The 25,231-nt window shown below is 38.5% G+C and overlaps 1 protein-coding gene across 1 annotated transcript in view; it reads left to right on the top strand.

Annotated features, from left to right (window-relative positions):
* The window catches only part of pde4ba (phosphodiesterase 4B, cAMP-specific a), a 196,789-nt gene that overhangs the window by 27,958 nt on the left and 143,600 nt on the right, over window positions 1-25,231 (top strand). The window contains exons 2-3 of the mRNA XM_039811827.1: window positions 1,442-1,533; window positions 18,684-18,922. Of these exons, the coding sequence (XP_039667761.1) occupies window positions 1,442-1,533; window positions 18,684-18,922 (331 nt within the window). The remainder of the gene's footprint in view (window positions 1-1,441; window positions 1,534-18,683; window positions 18,923-25,231) is intronic.

Below are 25,231 nucleotides of genomic sequence, written 5' to 3'. Positions count from 1 at the left end.
AGTTTTTGAAAATGTGTTGATCAGTTATCCATGCTCCCTGTAAGCTGCGTTTTTTGTTCCTGTGATGCTTATGTGTGCATGTTTGCAACATACATCTTCATAGGGCTGCAACGATAAGTCGATTAATTGATTAGTTGGTCGACAGAAAATTAATCGAAAATTAATCAATCACTCAAGCCAGGAATTCTGTTGACTGTTGACTTCAAGGTCTTATTGATTACTTGCTATATTTTTGACTTTTTAGTCCCATGTCAGCCATATACGTACAGTAGCTTAAAATCCTCGGACAGAGGTCTTTTGTCTGTTCCACACTCTGTTAACGGGAGAGAGAACAGAGCCTTTATAGTCCGGGCCTTGAGGCTGAACAAGGCTGTGAAGCTGAACGACTAAGTCTGTATCACATTTTAAATCTCTTCTTAAAACATACTAAAAACCTAATTTGTGTGGGGTTTTACATCTCTATGATTTTACCTAAACTGCCTATTTATTTCTTTTATCTTATATCATGGAATTTGTTTTACCTATTTTATTCTGTTTTTAAGGTATTTTCTTTTGTTACAGATACCTTTTCCATTACCTTTATTGCTGTTGATTTCTAATATGTTGCCATTTGGGAAGCACCTAATAACGTTTTTACTGTATTTAAACTGTATTGTTGCTATTAATATAGATTTGTATGTTTCAGTCCAAATGTAATGACTCTCAAACTACCAACGTTGCAGCTCCGCTCAAACTCTGATAATTGAAGAATTGGTATTTCTTTTACATGAACCATCTTTTTGCTGACACTGGGGAGTCGTAGGAAAGGGAAATATAACGGAGTTCAGCAAGGGAACGATCATGTTGCCCAGATAGCTAGCCAGCCTCTATCCGTTATTTTTGTGGGGTTGAATATCCTGCACATTCTCGCATAGTGGTGGATCATGGGGAATTTCAGTGTGCGGTACAGCAGTGTTAACATTTTGATGCATCACTAGCTGGGGGCTCCTCCATGGAGCAATATTAAAGGCAAGGCTGTTTTGTTTTGACTGCTTTGCTCTACTATTTCTCATAGGGAGACTAACCAGAATGACTGACTGAAATTCTATATTTCATCAATAAAATTTTTATACTAAGGTGAATCTGTGTGTGCATGTGTTTTTGTATTTGTATCGACCCAAAAAGTTGAAAAAAATGTTGCGGAAATACTGCAAGAGGAAGTAGAACTAGTATTGAGCAATACCAAGTTTAGGTTATCATAAAAGTTCAAGTAAAAACGGTATTATACCCTAGTCTGGCAATGGAAATGTGGCATTTGAAAAATTCAACACCAATATGTCTGTCCAGAAAAATTGTCCAATTACTAATCCACTGACCTCACTGTCAACCTGTATCTTGTTCTCAAAGAACACACTAACACGTTTTGGTATACTTTTTTGTTTTTTGTTTTGGTGTTTTCCAGGTGTGCATGTGAAGCTGTGGTTGGACCGCGAAGGAGAGACTCCAGGAAAGATGAGGAAGAGCAGGAGTGTTCTCACGGTGTCTCACAACAATGTAAGTCATCATGTCCCCGATACATCCCACCAGTTACATAATAGGCTGGATATACCAGAGATCAATCAAACGCATTTTGATGACTGGTGTCCTCACTGGAGGTTTGATTGTTTTGTGTTTAAAAAATATTGACCTTTTTGTAAAGAAAGATGCCCCATTAGTGCTAAGAATAGAGAGCTACGTAACTAAACACATTCCTTGTTCTTAGTAATCCAAAACAGTGTGGACTCAAGTTTTCTCCTGACAAAAGCAGTACACTTCATGTAGTTTCTAGTGTAAGCTGTGACTGTGTGGCAGGACACAGGAAAATGTTCTCCCCATCCACAGAGAATACAGGATGGCATACTTTCTTTGTTAGTCACCCTGTGTTTTGACAGCTCTTTTCAGTGCTTTGGCTGGCTCTCTCCTCCATCATATCTCTCTCTTGTGCAAAGTTCCTATTTTGTTAACTCACATCTTCTCCCTGCTCCGTTTTTAACCCGTTTGTATCTGATCTTCCTCACTCTGACACAGGTCTTATGTGGTACTTGTGTTTACACATTGTACCTGTTGTGTGTAGCCTTTTACACCTAAGCACAACACATCCTGCACTTATGTCCTAATTTTATCTACTAATGGTCCCTACCAACTTAAATGTATGCATATTATCTTAATCTTTTAACTTTTCTAATTCATTCAAGTAAAAAATTCATTAAAGTGAAAACGTAATGCCCTTTTTTCATCACAACTACATTTGTACTAAACATGAAAAGAGAATCTGCACTTTTGATTTGATTCCCCTCAAATATCTTCCTTTGGGCAACTACAGCAGTATTAAAGGGAAACTCCAGTGATTTTAGACATCAGAGTCAGTTTACATGTCTTGGGGAGTACTACTACATTTATAAAAACAATTGTATAAAGCCTTTTGTAACTCCAGAAGGAGCTACATGAAGTGTGATTGCCTTAAGGGATGTCACTTAAGTCAGTGTTGGTTAGCTCTGAAAACTACCATTTTGAAAATAAACCCAAATCTAGGGCTGTGAAGTAGCATGAAGCTACGTTAGACACTACTGGCGTAACACACTCTAATATCCCACTGAACTGAACTGTTTAAAAAAAAAAAAAAAAAAAAAAAAAAAAAAAAAAAAATTTAATTTAAAATTTTTGTATTTTTTTTTTTTTTTTAAAAAAAAAAATTTTTTGAGAAAAAAAAAAAAATAAAAAAAAATAAAAAGAAAAAAAATTGGTAAAAAAAAAAAAGAGATTGTGTTCATGTTTACATAGTTGAAAAGTCAATCCTGACTTGATGTATAAAATTCATATTGTATGGATGGAAATATGCAGGTGCACTTTACAGTGGCTGTGAGTGTTTGGTACCACAGCTGAAGGTGCGGGTGTGAATTAATCAATCTCTCTGTCTCTCTCTTTCTCTCCATGTATGTGCACTTTTTTCTTTATTTGAATACATTCTTTTTCTCATTTAATTACCTTACTTGTGTTTCCACTCCAGTATTTTTCACTTTCTATTTTCACCTGTTATCTTGACTCTCTATCTTTTTTACTTTTACCTCTTTTTTTGACAATGTGCTGTTGTTGTACCATGGAAATCCAGAGTTCTCGCGAGAGCACAATTTGACTCTGGCATTGAGTAATGATGCTCATTACCTATGCCCTTGTAGCCGAGCTGCACCAATCACATCGGTGTATCTGATATAGGCGGGCCAGAGGCGAGCTATACAGATGATGACAGTTTAATCTACCAGTTAGCTCCGCTGGTAGCTAAGCGTATGGGACTCTGGATACGTCACCCTATTTATTGTTGTGATTGGTCCTAGTGTTATCCAATTGCGTACAGTGAGATTTTCAAATGCATGCTTGGTGCCGCCCCTCGAGTTTTCATTATTCAATGCCAGACCCTTAATCTTTCGGATTTGGGTCTGGATTTCCAGGCTACTGTTGTTGTGCTTTTGGCAAAAAAAAAAAAAATCATCCAGTAGAGTGACTCAGTAGTTTGATTTTCAAGAACAGGCTGTTCCTAGAGCAGCTCACAGCACTTTAAGGGTGTGTGTTTGAGGTGCCGACCACACCTGAGCCGGTCGGTAACAAATTGTTTCATTAAATGGAGAGGAATGTGAGGATAAAGAACATAATTAGTTTCTTTTCTCTCCAATGCAGATTTTGTAAGTCAAAAGTAGTGCAGGGGTGGTGGGTGGTATGTGGTGCATTATTTTATACAGTGTGGGTGTTACCTGTCACCTGATATCACACCTGGTATTGGGTTTCTGTAGTCACTGGGGCCTTTTGCAACAAGCATTGGCACTGGAATCTGGGCAAGCTATTGTATACTTGACATCAATTTCTTACCGGCTCCAGGCTCTCTTCTGGATTTCAGAATGTACTTATCCTTCCTGTGGAGCGGGCAAGATAAACTCCTCTTAAAACCACAAATTGGTTTTCCATTTCTCTTTGATACAATGTGTGGACAGAGCCTTATGCTAAGCTAATAATTTCCTCCCACCTGTAGCTCAATTCTTAAGTATGGATCTTACTCTGGGAACGAAAGCGAAAAGGCGCGTTTCCCAAAATGTAAAGACTATTCTTTTAAAATAAGCAAATGTTTTCTGATCTTGCATTGTTTTTTATGTTATTTTTAAAGTAATTGCTTGAAAATTAATTTATGAAGACATGCATACAAACCCCACAGAGTCATATATTACTTTGAAAGGTCCAGGTGGTTCAACATATTGCTAATATAACTTTAAGGAATTGTGATTTACTTGTGTTAAGGCCTCTTAAGGTTTTCTCTTTATTGTAACAACAAATGATCAAATCAAGAATGATTGCTTTCTTTGTTGTGGGCTTGTGTGTAGCCATGCACAATGAAGCCTGTGTATTTACAGTTCATGTTTCAGTAAAAGCGTTAAGTGTTTGCTGAATCAATGAGGTTAAGTGTGCTAAGGTAGGACAGTTATTGGATTTCAGCTCTAACCGAAGGAATTTGGTTCCGCTGGTAATGCTCAGCTGGGATTAGATTTGAGTGGTTGAAGTGTGTGCAGATATGTCTGTGTTATTGTGTGCGTTAATGATTTTGCTAATCATGAAGCTGGCATTTGGATTGTATTAATTTGGTGTGTTTGTTGGCTGTTTGTGTACTGTATGTGCAAATGATTAGGATTCAGTATGGTCAAGGATTTGATCTCTATACATTCATGCGTGGGTATGCGTGACTCGTGTGTGTGAGTGTGCGTGCACTGTGGTGTGGACAGATTAGATACTGGCCTTGTGCTCCACAGACCTAATGACCTCATTCCCATGCAGATCACAGCTAACCAGCTCTGATCAGATCAGCTGTGTGTGTGTGTGTGTGTGTTTGTGTGTGTGTTTGTGTGTGTGTGTGTGTGTGTGTGTGTGTGTGTGTGTGTGTGTGTGTGTGTGTGTGTGTGTGTGTGTGTGTGTGTGTGTGTGTGTGTGTGTGTGTGTGTGTGTGTGTGTGTGTGCTCCAGTGCCTTTGCATGCATGCCACCATTGTTATGTGACTGCATATTTATTGAAGTGTTTCTATGCTGATCTCCAGGTGCATACAGAATTGCATGTGCTTTGAGCATTTGGCCAACCTTTCACTTATTCAATTAAAATCTATTTCCTAAGGTTTGCTGGGAATATATAATTCAATAATTCAATTAATAGTTTTAAATTGGAATTGAAAGGTAAAGGCTTAACCAGGATGTGTGCAGGTCCTTAAATGTACAGTATGTTTGTGTTATTAGAGGGCTTATTTTTTGAATGACACTGACCAAATAAAGTTGTTAGAGGTGTTATCACCATTATCTAATTAATTCAGCAAATATGCAAATGACTCATTTAGCTATTATTACAAAGCTAAATATTAAATTATATAACTATAGGTAACTTTCAGTTGTTGTTGTTGTTGTTGTTAATGTGATATAATGCTGTGGTTAAGTAAATGTTATTTGTTAGTAAACCAACAACCTAAGTTTACATTTAGCTGACAAGGCCTCCTGATTGTGCTAATAATGACTGTTGTGTGTCAGAATCAAAGGAGAATGTGATCTGCTGTAGTTTTGTCTCCTTTTAACATTTCCTAATACCTATCAAGTATTTCTTTTATCCAAATATTTAAATAATTTTTTTTTTTTTTTTTTTTTTCTAACCTTATAGCAGTAGCTCAACATTGGAAATATGCTTAGACAGAGTTACAGTACTTTGGAGTGATCCAGGCTAGCTGCTTCTAGTATCTATGCTAAAATGAGCTAAGCTCCTAAGAGCTTCAGCGCCATTCTGTATGTAACGCACAGACATGAGTGTTATCAATCTACTAATCTAACTCCTGGAAAGAAAGCATATATGTGTATTTTTATTGGTGGTCAACCAATATGTGTTTTTCAATGGCCAATATCGATTTTAGGAGAGCAGGGCTGCTGATGGCCGATATATAATGCCGACATTATGTTTTTTCCTCGCTTTACATCTGATAAAATAGAACAATTTAATAAATTTAACAAAATTGCTCAACTGACTTTTATTTTTATTGTCTGCATTGTCTCTGTTTGCTGAAGTAGATCTGCACACTGTCAGTGCACTTACTTTAAATAAAACAAATTATCAACTAAATAAATGTCTACAGGTATTCTAAATACGAGATGTAAAAAACAACTTGTGAATGAAACATTAATTGAGTTTTAGTGCACTTAACAACAGCATTTGTCAGTGAATAGCAGAATCTTGTTTCTGAGAGAGGATCATACAGTCTATAGAGAGGATGAAATAAAATAAAAAATAAACTATGTTAGTTTAGTGGCCTTTCCTAGTGTTGGCTAACTTCGTACCACAGCAGCTACACTGAGAAGGCTACCTGCAGATGTGTCTGCAAAAAATTTTTTGAACCAGCCTTGTTGGCACAGGCATCGGCCGATACTATTTTTTTCATATTTGTTGAAACCTAATAGTTTGTTTTTGCCTAAACCTAACCAATAAAAAAACCTAAACAAATATTTGTTTATTAAATCAATTTTGGTGCTTCAAGTTAGAGTTTGCGAACTTGTCTGTTAGTGACAGAGGACAAACAATTATAGGTTCAAAAGGCTTGAAACAGGTTTAATATCCTGTGTCGCTGTCACCAATGCTATGCAACCTGTAACCCAGTCAAGGAAAGGGTTAACAGCAACGTAGTTTTGGCCAATCGGAGGGGGTCGCACCAGACTCCCACCTTTGGCTGAGTCTCTATCTAATCTGTCAGAGGGAGAGCAGGAGTGTGGTTGTGAAGATTAACGTTGGTAGTCCCCAGAGAAGAAATTGGTAATTTCATGGTGCAGATTAGAACCCAATTTGAAACGTAAGCAACTAAAATTGCTGAATGTTAGAACATTGTGTCAAATTGGTTGTTATTACTGTGACTTATAAAGTATCAGGTTTAGTTCCATCATAGTGTTAATAGTGTCAAAAAACATTATCTGATGTTGTTGTTCAGTAGCTAGCTCAGAGATTATCAGATAATGAAATTACTGATTTAGCGGGGGGGGGGGGTGTAACACTTTTGCAAGGCAGTGTATCCGTGTCACATTCTCATTAGGGGCTGAGCCCCCCTAAAGGTCTGATCCTAGAATTGCCCCTGCCATTTTGGAAAGGCAAAAACAAATTGCATAGCTTCTGGTGTTTGTTTGTTTGAAGAACTTGTTTTTATCAGTTGCCTCCTCTCGTTCTTTTATGTATTTCTTTCCTGCCTTCTGACTCTTAATCTCTCTTGCTGCCTTTCCCTGTCAGTTTCTCTCACTTCTTTAGCTTCAATCTCTTCTCTATCCTTCTACAGCACTTTCTCTCTCTCCCTCTCTGGCAGTTGAGCTTGTATTTACAGGAAACGTGGGTCAAACTGAACAGCTGTTCAATCTTTAATAAGAGAGCTTGGAAGCTGAGAGTTGAATGTTAGCCAGCGGAAACAACCGTTCAACACGGTCTATCTTCCTTCTTCCCATCTTCTTCTCTGCTCTGACCTGTTCTCATTCACTCTTAACTCTCTTAAATGACATCTATCTCAGCTCCCTCCACTGTCTCAATATCGGTCATAACAAACACTGTCGTCTTCCGCCGCCGTGTCTCTCTCTCACTCTCGTGTCTGATCAGGGCGAGAGTAGTGGTGCTGGTTACCACAGCAACAATAAGTCTTCTCTCCCGTGGCACCTTTGGATTATACAAACCGTGACCTCTTGCACTTCGCCTGTCAGTGTCTTGAGTTCACGCCTCGTCATTCTTTGAATGTCCTGTTATGTAGTCAGTGTGGTGCTTGGTTCCCTGCATGTATTTCATATAACCCACAGTTTGTGTCATTCTTTAACACAATCAGTGGTATGGATGGTGCTTTTCTGATTTCGGAGTTCTGATTTTTATCAGTTCCTGTTTATTGATTTCATGTTTGTTTTTAATAGCCTCCAGCCCTGTACCATGCCAGGAAGTATGAGTAATTTTAGGGACATTAATATTTTGTTAATTTACCATTTGTAAAACAACTGTGCCATATTGTGCTTAAGTCTACTTTAGGCCTGAAACTAATAAGGACTTTCATGTATTAATCAAAGATAGTTTTCACTTAATAACATCCTGATGGGGCAGGAAATTATCCTTAGAATCAAAAAAGCTATGAACAGAGGAACAGCTTGGATTCAGCCTGGATCTCAATCTGCTTCTCATGCTTTGTTACATCTCAACTTTCTTCCCTGTCTCTCCAATAAACAGTCCATGCATGGATACTACATACATGAAGCTGAAATAGCTTAAATAGCTTTCAGCGGATTACACTGAATGTCTTCTTGTGCTCAACCAGCCGAGATATTTTTTTCTTGTTTTTTTTTTATCACAAATCACATTTTGCTATGGAGAGGCAAAGTAGGCAATTTATTTTATTACTTGTCTGAGACACAGGGATTGGTCTATTTCACGGCGATAAAGAAAAGATGATGATAAAAGAAAGAAAGCAGAGATAATAATTCACCAAACCAATATCCTGCTCTTTGTCAACCTCAGGGCAATGTTTCATCACTTTTAGCAGCCTGTAAATCGAACTGAATGGAGTTTATTGTTCCTTTAGGTTTTATATTGTTTCATTTTTTTCTTTTAAATCTGCCAATTCATTTCAAAAACTTTTTTTTTTAAGATTATTTTTTGGGCACTGTTAAGCCTTTATTTATAGAGGACAGCTTAGAGCTGAAAGGGGAGAGAGAGGGAGAGTGACATGCAGCAAAGGGCCGCAGGTCGGAGTCGAACCGGCGTCCGCTGCGTCGAGGAGTAAACCTCTATATATGGGCACCTGCTCTACCAGTTGACTACCCAGGCGCCCCAAAAACTTTGACGTAGTTGAAGCCATTAACAATAACTCTATTACAAAAGGGACAAACACAACTTCATCCATATAAATCTATTCGAACAACCCTTTCTTTGCAAGCCATGAATGTATTTGCAATCATGCTCATATATCTGTGCTTGTTGTGCACGCACAGGTGGGCGTTTTTAGTCCTGTGTGTGTAGCAAATGCACAGTGTGTACTGTATAAGATGCATGTTTGCATGTCCATACTGCTGGAAGCTATGCTCAGCTGTAGATGAAGATGTCTTATTTCATACAATACTAATCAGTCTCTTTGAGATACTCTCCCTATGCTCCCCTCCCTCAGTCTTTCTCTCGCTCACTCATTTTCCTTTCAGTCTCAGGCTCCAGCTATCGTCCTCCCTCCCTCCCTTTCTCTCTGCTTTACTCACCCTTCTCTGCAAGTCCTCCCTCTCATGCCCTCATTTTCCTGTCTGTCAGACCTTTTTCCCTCCCGTTCCTTATACAGCACTCTCTTTCTTCCCTCTCCCACTCTCTATACCTCCCCCTCTATAACTGATGGGAAGCAGGTGTTGTTTTCTAGGCTCATCTCCTCATTTCCTCCCTGTTGTGGTGTTGCTTTGGTGTCGAAAAGGCGAGAATGCAGAGGGATTTGGAGTGTTGGTGGGGGCGGCTGAGCAATGGGAAGGGTGAGGATGCCCTGAGATGCATTATGTTAACAGAGAAAAATCACAAATAATACAAATAGTTTTTTAAGGAAAGCAATTATTTGAAGATTGGATGGTTTACAGTCTTTTTCAGCTAACAGGGAGTGACAAATTTAACATTAGGTTTGTCACAGGTTAAGTGATTAACTTTAGAGATGCACCGATTACAACTTTCTAGGCCGATTCCGATTTTCATTGTTAGGCCAGCCGATACTGATTTTAGCAGATTCCGATTTAATTTTTTCTAACCACTTTACAGCACACGCAAATATTTATTTTCTATCTTTTCTTTAATAGAACATTTTGCACAGAACATAGAACATTTTTTCAACAGATAATGGATCACTATAAAATAGAACTATATAAATTACTCCTGGTGTGGGAAATTCACACACATCTAAAGTGCAATGAAGAATTTCCAAACAGCTGACATGTTGCAGGTTAATTCACGAGGTTCCCTACATGTGCAAGAATAGCGTGGACCCGCGCTTCACACCTAAGAGAAAGGAAAAAGAGACTGTGTGCTGTTGCGTCCGTGTGTGCGTGCGTCCTTGAGAACTGTAACTCGTATAACTTATGTTGTCAGTTAATTGTAGCATTGACCGGCATGGAATCGGCATAGGTCAGACTGACCTTTCGGTCGCCGGTCATGGCCGAGCACGTGAAAACCGGCCAATTCCAGTCACAGGCCGGTCTATCGGTGCATCTCTAATTAACTTTCAATAATCCCAAGTAAGTTTTTGTTCTAAAGAGCGTTTTAAAAAAGTCTCTCTTCTAGCAAAACTCCCAAATATACTTTCATAGAAAGTAGGGCTATCCCTAATACAAATTTGGGGCTTCTGAGCTTCGGTACCAATCAACAGGTAACAGTTTTTGAAGCTTCGGCTGGGGGGAGGGAAGGAGTGCTCAGGACTCAGCCAGCCTGTGATGCGCAAGAGCACATTGCCATAACGAACGGCTGTTCACCGTGTTTACCTTAATTAAATCACATGAAAACGACACAAGGCTGCTACAGTATAACCATACAGACCCGTAAAGGGTTACACAAGCCCCCTGCTACTAACTAGAGCTAGACAGATAAATCTTCCAGACTGATGTATCGGCTGATATTAGCTTATTGCAGACATATCGGTATAATGCATATGTTGGCTGATAAGTAACATTGCAGAACAGAAATGCCAAACTGGGTTAGAGGTACATCAGTGTCAACCTTAGTGTAGTTTGTCCACCAGAGAGCATTGACAAGTGGATTTTTTAACAGTGAATTTCCTGCCCAGTATGTATCTCTTAACTCTTCATGTTGTTTGTTTATGAAAAAAATAAGAAAAAAAATACATCATTAATGGATATTTTAAAATTCTCAAATATTGATATGAGTATCAGCTTTAAAAATTCAGTATTGGTCGGGTTATAACAAACATTCGGCACTTTAAGATCTCAGCTTGTATACCCAGGGTAAAGCTTTCACTTCCAAGAAGTCATTATACATACTTGAAAGAAGCCGCTCTGTTTTTAAAGTACGGCGATGTCTATGCATTCTTTATGCATCATGAATCTACTGGGCTACTGTAGTTAGAGAATAGTCATCTTCATGGTAAAAGGAAACCAGTACTGTTTTATATGAGATGGGACAGAAATCCCATTCTCCTGTTTTTGCCTTGGTAGAAAGACATCCTGCTCCTCCCTGCTTTGTCTCTTCTCATAAACATAGGTGGCTTTTAACCTGCGCTGTTTTTGTTGTTACTGTAGAGGACATTCATAAATCGCATGACAGCAAAAGGTTGGTGTTTGAACAAATGACCAATGCTTTTCTGGTGAGGACAATCTGAAAATGCTGTGACAGATGTGTGCTGTATTCTGGGTATATATTTAATGTTGACAAGGCTGCAAAGGTACAATATCGTCTCTGTATTAATCTTATCCAGCAGCTGAGGCCTTGCGATCGTGTGTGTGTGTGTGTGTGTGTGTGTGTGTGTGTGTGTGTGTGTGTGTGTGTGTGTGTGTGTGTGTGTGTGTGTGTGTGTGTGTGTGTGTGTGTGTGTGTGTGTGTGTGTGTGTGTGTGTGTGTGTGTGTGAGAAAGAGACTAATAAGCAGAGGCCGTGGAGGCTGTGCTGCTAATGGACTTCTCTGCACCTGACCCATCCTCGCACACACACGGACAGCAGGTAGCATACATGGACGGAAGGGTTAGTTAGCATTAGCAGCAGTCCTACCTCAGTTTTTACTGTGCAAAATGATTTCTCTGTCAGATTCCTGTTTTGTTTTTGGAAGAAAAAGATGACGATGATGGGTGAGAGTTTAGCCTGAAGTCTTTGTCTACTGGTGGACAACATATATTGGAAACACATTTCAACATAATGCTGTGCCATTTAAAACCACCTCGAAGAACAGCTTAAAATATGAGTTGTTAGTGAATATTTACACCCAGTGACTGACAGCTGTAACTGTAACACTGCTAATATGACTTGTTTAGATTTGAAGAGGTAATATGTTAGCTAGTAGGTACTAATTACTTGGGAAGATTTAACACACAAACGTAGCAATGGATTTGCAAATTAAAAACTGATGCAATCCAAACTGATATATGTGAAAAAGTATAGGTACAAAGTATAATAGGCAAATGACTCTAGCTGTAGTCACATCTCTGCATTTATCAACATATTAGGTGATTAAAAGCCTTGTCGCAGGTTTGAGACTGATGAGTCAGACCATTTGAATTGGTTTAGGACTTTCAATTCACAGATACTTCCGTCTCTTTCTTTTCTCAGTCAATCAAATGTTCCACTCCCTCACAACTGTAAAGAAAATGAGAAATGACTCACATGGCCTATTGTGCGATCATGATGTCCTTCAGAGTAACACTTTCCAAGAGATCATGATTCATAATGTAATAGAGCTGTTAAGTGTGGACGCTTCTGCATTGGCCATAAATTAACTACAATAGCGTTGCTGTCGGGTTAAAACCTTGTATGTCCAAAATCGTTGTTTTTCAGAAAATTACAAAAAAGGCTTATTTAAAAAAACATTTTATTGAGCTATTTACCTCAGACGGAGTCAGATAAAATCACCTCATCACTGTTTAAATATTTTTAAAACCCACAGACAGACTTAAAGGGTGACCAATAGCATTGATTTATGAAAGAGGAAAAAAAAAGACTCACTATGGACATACAAGGTTTCTGCCTGACAGCGACGATACGTTTCGATAAGTTGCTGTGGATACAAGAAGTTGATTTATTGAAACCTTAAAACAAATGAATCCATTACAAAAATATGGAAACGGTTATCGCTTCAAAGCCTTTTTAAGAGTTACAATGGCTCAGCTATTGGCAGGCGCCCAGCATGGTGCAGTCGTATATCTGTATTTCTGTTCAGTGTGATTGCTACGGTGAGGGTATTATCTGATCTGAGACATGATTGCCACTTTATATTGAGCTCCATCTGTGTCTTTATGAATGTGTCCTCAACTCTGCTCTCATATTCCTTCTTGTTTGCAATTTTGTTTCTTTCTCTCTCTGCTGGGCATTCTCTCATCTAATATCCCCATCCCTTCCTTCCTTTATCCTCTGCAGTGCAGTTCTTATCACTCCCATATCTCACTTTGTCCTTGCCTTTCCACCACACTATCTCCTCTCTGAGCTGTCAAGGAAAAGTATTGTTGCCTCTTCCTCCTTACTCATGACAATGGTAAGGAAGGCAATGGTTTCCTTTCTCTGTTTCTTTTGTTATACTTAAAGAGGGCACTGCAGCAGAGCCTATTTAAATTTCTTAAATCACATTTTCACTGCTTTGTATTTCATTACATATTTCTTCTGGTTGCCATGTATTTACTGTATACTCTTCTAAACCACAGTTACCAAGCTGATTTGTCTCTCAGCTGTGTTTTCTATCACCGTCAAGACAAAGAATGAGCCAGAATATTGGATTTAAATGACAGTATTACATGTATTATTGACTGTGAAATTTAGATGCTTCTTTAAATATAAATCGAGAAATGACAATAATTGACAGGTTCACTATTTATCAAGCACATCAGAAACATTCCAAATCATGCTTAAAGTTTGACTAAAAGAATAAATTCATAAACTACCAAGTAGTGCTGGGAAAATTCAAATCTATGCATCAAGTCAGTACCTAAATTAAACAAACATTGGATTTAAAAAAAATCTTAATTATGTCTGTTCAGGCCACTAGAGGGCAGTACATGCTAATAGTTTGTGCAGGTACTGACTTGAGGAGTATTCACTTCCTAGTGGTTACTTCTGAATAATGTAGTGTTTTTATAAAGTTTCTAAGTCTAATTTTTTTCCACTTGTAGATTTTTAATTAATATAAAGCTTAAAGTTTTGACTTAATAAAAAATTCCACAAACATTGTCTATTTTGTATAAGAAGTTGGGGGGGAAAAAAAAGAAAAATGTATGAAGATGATTAAAGTACTATTTACAGCAGTATGCAAAACAAGCCACATAACAGCAAAGACACACAAAACGGTCTTGCCAAACCTCAAATCCACAGTATTTGCAGGCTGACTGATTGATTGATTGATTGATTGATTAACGTTATAATCCCTGAGAGAAATTGGTTTGCAGTATGGGCACAAAATAAAACCTACACAATGAAAACATGCACAGTAAAAATAGTCAAAGACAGAGTCCACACATGGCAGACACCCAATTCCAGTGAATGCATGGAGCACAGTGCTATACAGCACAAATCTAAAGTGCTTATGCAAGTACAATAATTCAATATGAGCATAATGGTTGCTGGTACCGAATTGCTGAACAGCAGCACTCACAGAGACAAATAGCATGTAAAGCATTTACTACCAAGCTTGGTGAAATTCAAGTGTTCAGAATATAGGAACAAGTACGAAAACCAAAGTAGACAACGGCTAAATAAAAAAACACAGATGAAGTGTCACGCTGAAATACAAGAAGTTTAATTTTTATTCAGTACAACTGAAAAATATCTGCATTAACATTCTTCACGCATAAATTGTAATCTGCAATGGATGGCTGTAGGCAAACAATGCGTATATTCCGTTTTTATAACAAAACAACACAAAGTGCATCTGCTACCACCAACATGCACATTGAGTCTGCTATTCAGTATCCTTGTTTACCATTAGCACTAATTGAACAGAAAAAAATAAGTCACCACCCATGCTGCTAAGAGTCAGCTACATTTGTCTTATTCAGTGTGAAGCAAGAGTTAATTTAGTTCGTTATGCTTCCGATCACGATCACTGGCAATGTGTAGTTAGTTTGTTAAAGCACGGAAGCCGCCGTGAGTAAGCGGGGGAAGGCAAATGGCCAAGAAGAGCTGTTGTGGGACTAAGAGTGGGAGGCTGTGTTCACCGGAGAAAGGACTTACTACTGAAGACCCAGAAGGTATAAAGCTCAAAAATAGAATCAGGGCAAATTATTTCGTTGTTTATTTTTTCTCTGCACTACTGCCAACACTGACTAGACTTGTACAGTATAGAACCAGGAGTAAAAACACTTCTACCTCATACAGCTTTTTACTGTATGAAGCTTCCTACACTATCAACAAGGAGTGGAGGTTGGTCTTGTCTGTCTCTATGTGTCACTGTCTCTCACCCAATGTCAGCTGGGATTGGCTCCAACCCTCACGCAACCCCCTCGAGGAAAAGCTTGTATATCTAATGGGTGGATGGATATGGAGGAAATATTTATTCATAATTCAAATTGAAAGTCCAAAGAGAAATTGAAAGTCCAAAGAGAAAACAAAGCGAGATCAAATTTAAAAATATATATTTTTTTTAATTTTCCATTTGGCTTTTGAATTTAATATTTGGCTTTTGAATTTCAATTTAACATTGGATTTTCATTTGGATTTAATATTTGGCTTTTGAATTTCCATTTAACATTGCCTTTTCGTTTGGACTTGACACATGTCAATGTAAATGAGGAGGTGTGGCCCAAAGGCTGGTGGGAGGACGCACACACACACACACACACAATCTCAACCGGATAGTCATCGTCCGTGTCGTGCGTCCTCGAGATCTGACCACACACAAACACACGTAAGCAGAGCTACCCACACCATGTTTCTACTGGTGCTTAATTAAATATAAGGTCGGTGTGTTTTAAAAGACATACCGAGGCCGGGTGAAGTTGGGAACCAGAATCAGCTTTAAATGCAGTCCTATTCTACTCCTCACTAACACGGCCCCAATTATAGTAACTACATGAAAACTTCACTGTTGCATGAAATGTCGTTGTTTTAGCCTACATCATCTTTTCTATCATGTGAAATAAGAGGCCAAGCCAGCCTGGTTGTGAAGCTGCAGACAGATGCTCCTCAGCAGTCTGCTCCCCTGCGGTTCATAAGGTGCCTCTGCACCCTTTTGTTTCAGACCCTCCCACCAGCCTTTGGGCCCCCGCCTCATATTTACATTGAGATGTGTGCAGCGAAAGGCAATGTTAAATGGATTAAAAATAATAAATGTCGCCAAATAAATGAAAATAAAGCCAATGTTAAATTGAAATTCAAAAGCCAAATATTAAATCCAAATTAAAAGCCAATGTTAAATTGAAATTCAAAAGCCAAATATTAAATGAAAATTAAAAGCCAATGTTAAATTGAAATTCAAAAGCCAAATATTAAATTCAAAAGCCAAATTGGAAAATAAAAAAAAAAATATATATATATATTTTTAATTTGATCTTGCTTTGTTTTCTCTTTGGACTTTCAATTTCTCTTTGGACTTTCAATTTGAATTACGAATAAATATTCCTCCATAGATGGATGGATCAAATTATCTGCCCATTATTTTCTCAAGTAATATTTGGTCTAAAAAACGTCAGAAAATAGTGATAATTGTCGAGCACAATTCTCACTATTCTCACTAAGCCTAATGTGACATCTTCAGATGTCTTGATTTGTCTGAACAACCCACAAATATATTCAATATACTGTTACATAAGACAAAGAAAAGAACAAGAAATACACAGGGAATGGGGAAAATGGCTTATATCAGGTCAACCAGGAGAGACAAACAAGATGACACAGATTTTGTATTTATGATACAGTATATTTTGTTTTACTATGACACAATCTGCTATATGTTACATGTGCAGGTGACTTCTGTGCATGTTGCATGTGCAGGTGTCTTTAAAAAAAAAAAAAAGAAGCTTTAGTTATAAAATAAATGGCAGCCTATATTTGACAAGCAGGTTATGAGTAGTTTAAGGGTAGCCTTAGGAAAAAAAGAACATTACCATATTGGTTAACAGATTTTTGAATAACCATGTAAAAAAGGGAAAATACATTGATTTAAAAAAATAAAAAAATAAAAAAAAGTAATTGTTTAGAAAAGGTGAGAACTGCTATTCCTTTTTGAAAGTGTATAAAGGAGGTATTTTTTAATCCTTGTCAAACTGATGATGATGATTTCTGAGATGCTAAATAAATACAGCCCTGGTTTTCAGAACTATGAACGCACGCTAATGAGATAAGATTGATCATGCCCTTCAGACTTGCATGTACATTAGATTGTGCAGCTGAGAAATAAACATGCCATTTATGCCCTGCAATTAGTTTGCTACAGACAGAAAATGCTAACAAGAGAAATGAAACCAGTAAATGAGGCGGAAGGGAAGAGTAGAGGTTTTGGAGGAGGGATATGTGTGTGAAGACGATGTGATGGTGATGAAAAAATAACAAAAAAATAGTCTCGTGAGATTTATGCTGCCGATTTTTAGCAGATCTTGTTTTGACATTTATTTAAAGTGATGGTTCGGAGTAATTTCACCCTAGGGTCCTTTGCACCATGACCTCGAGCCAAACACTCCCCCAGAAGCTTTTTTCACCTGGGTCGAACATTTGCAGAGTTAGCGTAAAGTAGCATTATCAGCTGAATAGCTTAGCGCAGGGGCTAATGGATCCGAAGTGTCTCTTAACATTACCCCACTAATAATGCCCGAAATGATACCAAACGTCTACAGTAGTACAAATAGGTTATGCTCTCATAAAACAATGGATTGGAAAGTTTGTAAGTACACCAGAAGTTTATGAACACTTGCCTGCTGGCTTCTGCTCTCTGCTGTTGTTGTTGCTGCTCTAAGACGAGTGCTTAGGGCCGTCTACAAATTACAACACCGAAAAGAGATGCAACAAAAATATTTTTTTATTTCACTTATTTTTTAAAGTAAGTACTGTAGAATAACTAGCAGGAGACAAGTTATAATTGAGGTAAGTTTGGAGACATTACCTTATTTAATCATTAAATTAATAAATATTTTTGTTGCATCTCTTTTCGGTGTTGTAATTTGTAGACGGCCCTAAGCACTCTTACTGCCCGGTAGTAACAGCAGCAGCAACAACAGCAGAGAGCAGAAGCCAGCAGGCAAGTGTTCATAAACTTCTGGTGTACTTACAAACTTTACAATCCATTGTTTTATGAGTGCATAACCTATTTGTACTACTGTAGACGTTTGGTATCATTTCGGGCATTATTAGTGGGGTAATGTTAAGAGACACTTCGGATCCATTAGCCTCTGCGCTAAGCTATTCAGCTGATAACGCTACTCTACGCTAACTCTCCCAATGTTCGACCCAGCTGAAAAAGGCTTCTGGGGGAGTGTTTGGCTCGAGGTCATGGTGCAAAGGACCCTAGTGTGAAATTACTCCGAACCATCACTTTAAGTCATCAGAATATGGACCTTCAAAGGTTTGATGAGCGATTGTCATTTTTTACTAACTCCACTTTATGATGCAGATTTAGTTTTTTTAAGATTAAGGTTGTGAAAAGTGGGAAGAGGTGTCAGGCATATCATTATTTTGTAATGGGTCACCAGAGAGTCTGAGGTGTAGTGCTTTACTTATGCAGCTCCATCTTTAGTCAGAAACAGGCTTGTGGCGCCCCTTAGTGGGCAAACCGTTGATGAGCCGGAGAAAAAAGTTATGGTTTAGACATTTAAACACGGAATTTTCATTGAAATGAAAGAAAAACTTGTTTGTTGAGTTCTGCACTATTCCTTTCATATTGTATTCTATTGTGTCTCTATAAATGTCCACTTGTCTTTCTTTGTCTTGACTCTAAATGAATATTCACACTACATTTCACACACTTCTTCCTTCATTTCTTTCTCTTCTCAGGACTGCAAAGAGCCTCAAGATTGCTGCCTAAGTGAGTCTTTCACATCTCCATCCTGCACACTGGGTGTTGACCTGCGCCGTGGCCGACGCCGTTTCTCTGGCAACCTGCAGCTTCCCCCGTTGTCATGGCGTCAGGGGGAGAGGTCTCGGACACCTGAAGACGAAATCATGACCAGGCCAACGTCCTTGCCCTTTGGAGCCCCTCCCAGGATAGACATCACGCCGGTTGATCCTGAATGGTGAGTGGGCAGTAAAATAAAAGCCAATAAAACACAACAAGCTCTATGGCAGCAGAACAAGCCCATTGTTTATGACACAATGTAAAACACAATGGACAATCGATCTAAACATCAGGCTGCTTTTCTTAGTTCCTGAGAAGTTGGTCTCGCTTTAGCATCCTCAACATGCTGCGGAGGAGGGTCAAGCTAGTCGACATAGCATTCCAGGATGGGAGAAAAACATGCTCTGGTTTATTGGCATTTTTTTTAATCCAATCACAATCATCATGGGCAGCGATAAGCTCTGCAAGAGCCAAAACAGCCTCGGAAGGAACGTGTTTTGGTGGAATGTGTACATCGAAAGTTTTTATAAATTATAAATATAAATTAATTAATTATAAATCCACCAGAGTTTAAAATTCCAACACAAAGAAAGCGGAAGGAAATGGACATGGAAACAGTCCCCTTTTACCCCCCCAGTCCGATGCCCCTGATGGCAACCCTCCATAGAGATTTATCAGCCTACTTTAAGTAACAGAGACAGTAAACATTTATTTCACACTATTATTATGGTTAAACTTTGCAATTGATCCGCAAACTGTGAGTGTTGATCCGTACGGACCACTGATCAACCATGGGACACCACTAATATAGATTATTGTGAAGTTGTCACTGTGGAGATCAGTGCTATTCATGTATTTTTATTAAAGTGCACAGGCTCCCCTGCTGACACATTAAGTAGATATACTGTATGCTATACTAGGGGGAGGGGGCGGCAGGCATACCTGCTTATGTGGTTAATATCTGTGTAACTGGATAGCACTTAGTAATGATTGAAGGCCAGTTGTTGTCCCAGAGTTTCCTGCAGCGTTGATGTGAGGAATTTATGTACAGTGTGAGGAAGTCAAAAAGCTCACATTAAATGGAATTTATTCGGCTAATCATTGGAGACAAAATTATTTCATAGCAAACTACAGGATCCCTCATTCATACTGAGCAAAGACTGGGCTTTGGAAATCCTGTCAGTATCCCTCTCTGCATTAGTGCCTGTTAATATGAGACTGTCGTGTTTCATTATTTATGCACCATGCCTTCAGCACAGTTGTTGTAGAAACACACACACACACACACACACACACACACACACACACACACACACACACACACACACACACACACACACACACACACACACACACACACACACACACACACAGCAACAGGTACAACATGCAGTTTCAGATAACACATACACAAACAGCAAGTGGCCAGTTCTTAGCAGGCAGCCAGTTGGCCAGTCGTCGTCCTGTCGTGTCAAATTCAGATGCTCTTTTACCTATCTAGCTAATCATTCCTGATTTTGTGTGTGTGTGTGTGTGTTTTAACATTTTAAAACTTTAAATGGACTTGCCAAGTGTTTAATTCCCTTCAGTTAGATAAATAAGAGCTGCTGGAAAGGTTACTGCTAATCAGTCCTGATTGGTGCTGCACTGAAGTGTATGTGTGTATATGTGTACTGTTTGTGTGTGTCCTACCCTGGTGACCTTTTTTGCTCATAACCTTTTTTAGCTAAGTAATGCCTCCTTGTGACCGACTGTGACAGATTGTACATGTCTACAAGCAGATTAATTAAAGAGTGATCCAGGGTGATTGCCAAGTCCTAAAATGATAAAACTCCTGAATTTCCCAAGAAAAAATAAAAAAGTATTTTTTGTATAGCAGTAATGTTTTTCTTCTTCTTTCCTATCTTGTTGATTAATTCATGACCCCTCAAATGTATCTTGTGACCCCACTTGGGGTCCCAAGCCCTAGGTTGGAAACCACTGCTCTTGGTCACTACATTCTTACTGTGCTAGGGTCAATGCCGCAGTGCCTAGAGAACAGTTGTGACCATTCATTTTACAGAATTATTGTATATGATAAAGAAATTGTAGGCATACCCATCTTATTATTTTCAAAATGCTTATATTTTAACGATTATTTTCCTTATTGATTATTTTTTTTGATTAACTGATTAAATCTATTCGATCTAATAAATGTCAGAAAATAGTGAAAAATGCTTGTTATAATTTATTCGACCAGCATCAAATTCTCAGATTTGAGAAGCAGTGAAAATGTTTTTGTCGATCACCTAATCGCTTAATTAATTAATCATTGCGGCTCTAGGCGATACATTTAATAAGGACCTATTAAGGAAATGAATACAAGGCATGAGAGTTGGTACACGGACATTAAACAGAAAGTCCTGCTTATTAAGAAGTCATTGAGTGAATGGTTGAAGAGCTGGAATTTCTATTTCTACCAGAAGAGTGCAGTGTTATTATGGTTTACTAGATGGGCTTACACATGTATTCACACATACAGACTGGTTACAGAATAAAAGAAAAAGCTGAATAAATTAGTAGAAAAACATAAATGCAGATGCTTTTACACCGGGGTTCACCGAATGGTTTGATGAGGATGAAAACGATGTGAATAATATGCTATAGCCTTTTCGGTCACCAGACCTCAAACCAGTTTAACACCTGTGGGAGATTGTGGGTTACTCAGTGCTCTCCACCACCGTTATGAAAACACCAAATGAGGAAATAAATATTGTTACAGAGAGTATCTATGGGATCTATGCCAACGAGCAATGAAGCTTTTCTGAAGACTTGTGGTGGTAATGTGTAACTCATCTGAACATATGTGCATATCTGTTTTATTTTGATCGAATTTGACAATGACTTCTAATTCCTTTTGTTAACAGCGAGTTTAATGGTGGCTGTACAGTCCGCTCGGACAACTGCAAACTTTATAGCAGGTGTGGTGTGTTTCAGTTGTCAGTAACCCTGGTGGGTAAGGCAGACATGTTTCCCCTAGTGTGCTTTTCCCTCCTGGCCTTCCTGTCTTTTAAAAAACTATCACACTAAGTCTCCTTCAGGCATCACTGCTGCTATATAACATCAGGGTCAGCAGAACCTTCCTGAAGGTCCTCAACTCGGATTACTTCCATCTGTAGTGAAGCCTAAAGCTTGTGTGTGTGTGTGTGTGTGTGTGTGTGTGTGTGTGTGTGTGTGTGTGTGTGTGTGTGGTGTGTGTGTGTGTGTGTGTGTGTGATATGTTTAATGTTTAAGCACCAGTCATCAGCACAGTTCCTTGTCTCCTCTCAATCCTCCCTTTCTCTTGTATTTATTTAAGGGCTTTCATTAATGTTTGGAAGGAGGTGGAGGGAGCAAGAAGTTATTTTGGGATCCAATTATTTTTCCTGCTGATGTACACAATTGTTTTAGAGTGCCTTATGGATTGTCTGTGGTCAGTTGTGCTGCCTAAGAAAAGCCAGTGTGGTGCAGAAGGAAACTGTAAATGAGTGTCAATGACTGAAAGTCGGCACCTACTCAAAATACTGCTAGTAGTGTGTCTGTCAGAGTGTATCTTGTGCATGTTTAGGACAGAGACATTTACAGTTAGAACAGAGCTAGTCTGGATCGACGACACTTCATTTCCTGAATAATCGCCGGAACATCCGTTGCCCACGGATGTTCCACTGTCCCACACCTTGCAAAACTCTGTGTGTTTTGGGAAACCACAACAAACTTTGAGCTAACAAGCTACGCCCTGAAAATGGCAAGTTTTGAGGAACATTTGGATTGTGCAACAAGGCAGGCCTGCTTGGTTCTTTCGGGGAATGATTGTAAAGATTTATTAAATAGTATGTTTACAGTATGTTTACAGTATTTACTATCTAACTGGGACTCTTTGTCTGTGGACAAAATACACACGGCAATACACTGGTAGAGCTAAGTACGTTAAACCATGTATCCAGCTAATTTAGTTAGAAATGCAAACAAACCAGAGTTTTTTTTTCTCCTATCCAGGAGTGTATGTTTGGAGGGCTCTGACCACTTGCAGTGCTGTGGAGAACGGTCTGGCAATGTGAGACTAGAACAGAGCTAAATGAAAGCCAGTGGATGCATTTACATTTGCACACTAGTAATCAGACCTTGACATGATGTAGCTTTAGCAGTTGCCATGAACACTTCATCTAGATTTTCCTAGTCAGGCAAAGACAGGTAATCGCAATCAATACAAACAAACATGTCTCTTAGTTCTGTAATCATATTCGGGTTGTGATATGGCAATCAACTCATGTCTTTTGACTGCTGCCTACGGCTAGCTGATGGTAAACTTGCATGAATGCCTGCACAAGATGAAAAAAGTAGTTAGTAGTATTCAGTGACAGTGTATTTGTTGGTTAAGACAAACACTATAAATTACCCTACCCATGTTACTGTGAATCTCTTTGACCCAACATTTTTAAGTTCCAATTTGTTTGACTTTGGTTGAGAGAGAGAGAGAGAGAGAGAGAGAGAGAGAGAGAGAGAGAGAGAGAGAGAGAGAGAGAGAGAGAGAGAGAGAGAGAGAGAGAGAGAGAGAGAGAGAGACTTATATTCTTTATAACTGCAGAGCAAAATTATATAAACAGCAGAGAAGGAGAGATTCTGCTTTGCTGTAGTGAGTGCATGTAGTGATGTGGGATTCACAGTAAAATTATTGACAGAAAGTTGCATAATTAACAAGTCTGTGTTTATTTGTTTACAACTCTCCCCATGCTATTTACTGTCCCCTTTGCTTTTGGCCACAATACATGAGTACATTTTGGCAGGCGAATTTTGCTTTGACTACAGCTTTCGCCTTACTGCATTTTTTTTCTTCTTCTAGTATTCACAAATACCAAACAAACATCACAAAAGTTGACCCATAGCCATTCGTAGTGTTTACACAAGAGAAAAGGGGAATAATCAAATGTGATTTATTCTGCTTGAACCCTGCACCAACATTATTGTGTTCTGTAAGCCTATTAATAGAGTTCTGTAAGATGTTGTAGCATTTTGTAATGTAACTTTCTGATCTGTAAATATCCCCCAAAACAATACAGGAAGTTGGAGGTGTAAAATTCAGTAAAATATATTATTTGTAAGCGTTAAGATTAACTTCTATGAAAAGGTTGTACTGTAGTTTCACTGTAGTTTTGTTGTAGTTAGGTGATATATTAGACATGAAAGACAAAATCATGATTATAATGCCTGGTACTAGCTTGCACATCCAGTACATTGAATACTAAGTATGTGCAGAGTGCTTGTAAACCTGTATCTATTTAAAGTCCAACCCAGTGCTCTCTGTGATGTATAATGAGATAATTTCCCATTATGAATGAATTTTGTCATTTTGGCTCCGTCTCCAAATTTGATTTGAAACTATATTTGGATTCATTCTTCACCCTGGGTCAGGATGACACTGGTCAGATTATGACTCGTCTGCACTCTGTGTACTTTCTTTGTGCAGTGTGTTGTTCTCTCTGCTGGTGTTCCAGACGGCTTTGGTGTGGGTGTGAGTAATCCGCACAGCCAGTAAGCAGAAATGGGAACTTACACTTTTCATTTTAGCACGCACAGAGACCAAGGTAGACACATTCTGCACTAAGATTGTATTTATCTTAATGTGAACTTCCAGCTATTCAGTTCCAACCATACCATGCATAAAAAAGTATTAACCCACCTTGGACTGCTCTAATTGAGTAGCGTTTTGTGCAGCTTATTAGTAACTTTATCTGAGTAAATTTAAATGATCTTTTTAGTTGAATAGGTGGGGCTCTTGGTGCAACACCACTATCAATCTATGGGGAGGGAAAATGCCACTCACCTCAGCTTCACCAGAACAACAGTCAACATACATCTAACATTTCAACATCATTTTGCACGATTATACAGCTTAGCTAGTGGAACATTGGATGGTCAAATATGATCCAGTTTTATGCTAAATCCTTGGAATGAGCAGTCATGTGCTCCACAGTTTCATCAGCTTTGGGAGAGTTTTGGTTCAGAGGGAAAATAATCGTTTTTTATCTGTATTTACCTCGGCTACTCTGGTTGTCAGTTTGTGTTGCATGGCAATCCTCTCCTATCCTAATGTGTTGAATTAAACGTCAGAGTAGTTAAGTCTGTTAGGCTGTGAGTTGACAGCGATGTTAATAGGATAACCGTCTTCATGCTACAATATACTCAAACATCCCTTGGAGAAGTTTGTAGCATCACTCTTTTTCTGTTCTTGATTGTACACAGAAGAAATAGCAAGAGGTCACCTTCAAATCATAATACGCTTTAAGTGTTTTCTCCAGCTGTTTCAGATTTCTCCACGAACAACATGTAACATGTACTTTTACTCATATTTTTCACTGTTTGTTTTCTATTTTATAAGCTTTGATCCTTTGTTTCTATTTGCATTGATTGCTTGGATATAATTCATATGGATAAAAAATTCACAGCCTCCCTTTATTATCTGCTTTCTCTT

Source organism: Perca fluviatilis, chromosome 9, assembly GCF_010015445.1.
Source record: "Perca fluviatilis chromosome 9, GENO_Pfluv_1.0, whole genome shotgun sequence".
Taxonomy (NCBI): Eukaryota; Metazoa; Chordata; class Actinopteri; order Perciformes; family Percidae; genus Perca; species Perca fluviatilis.
The sequence above is the reverse complement of the archived record's forward strand: the minus strand, read 5'-3'. Positions and strand labels throughout refer to the sequence as shown.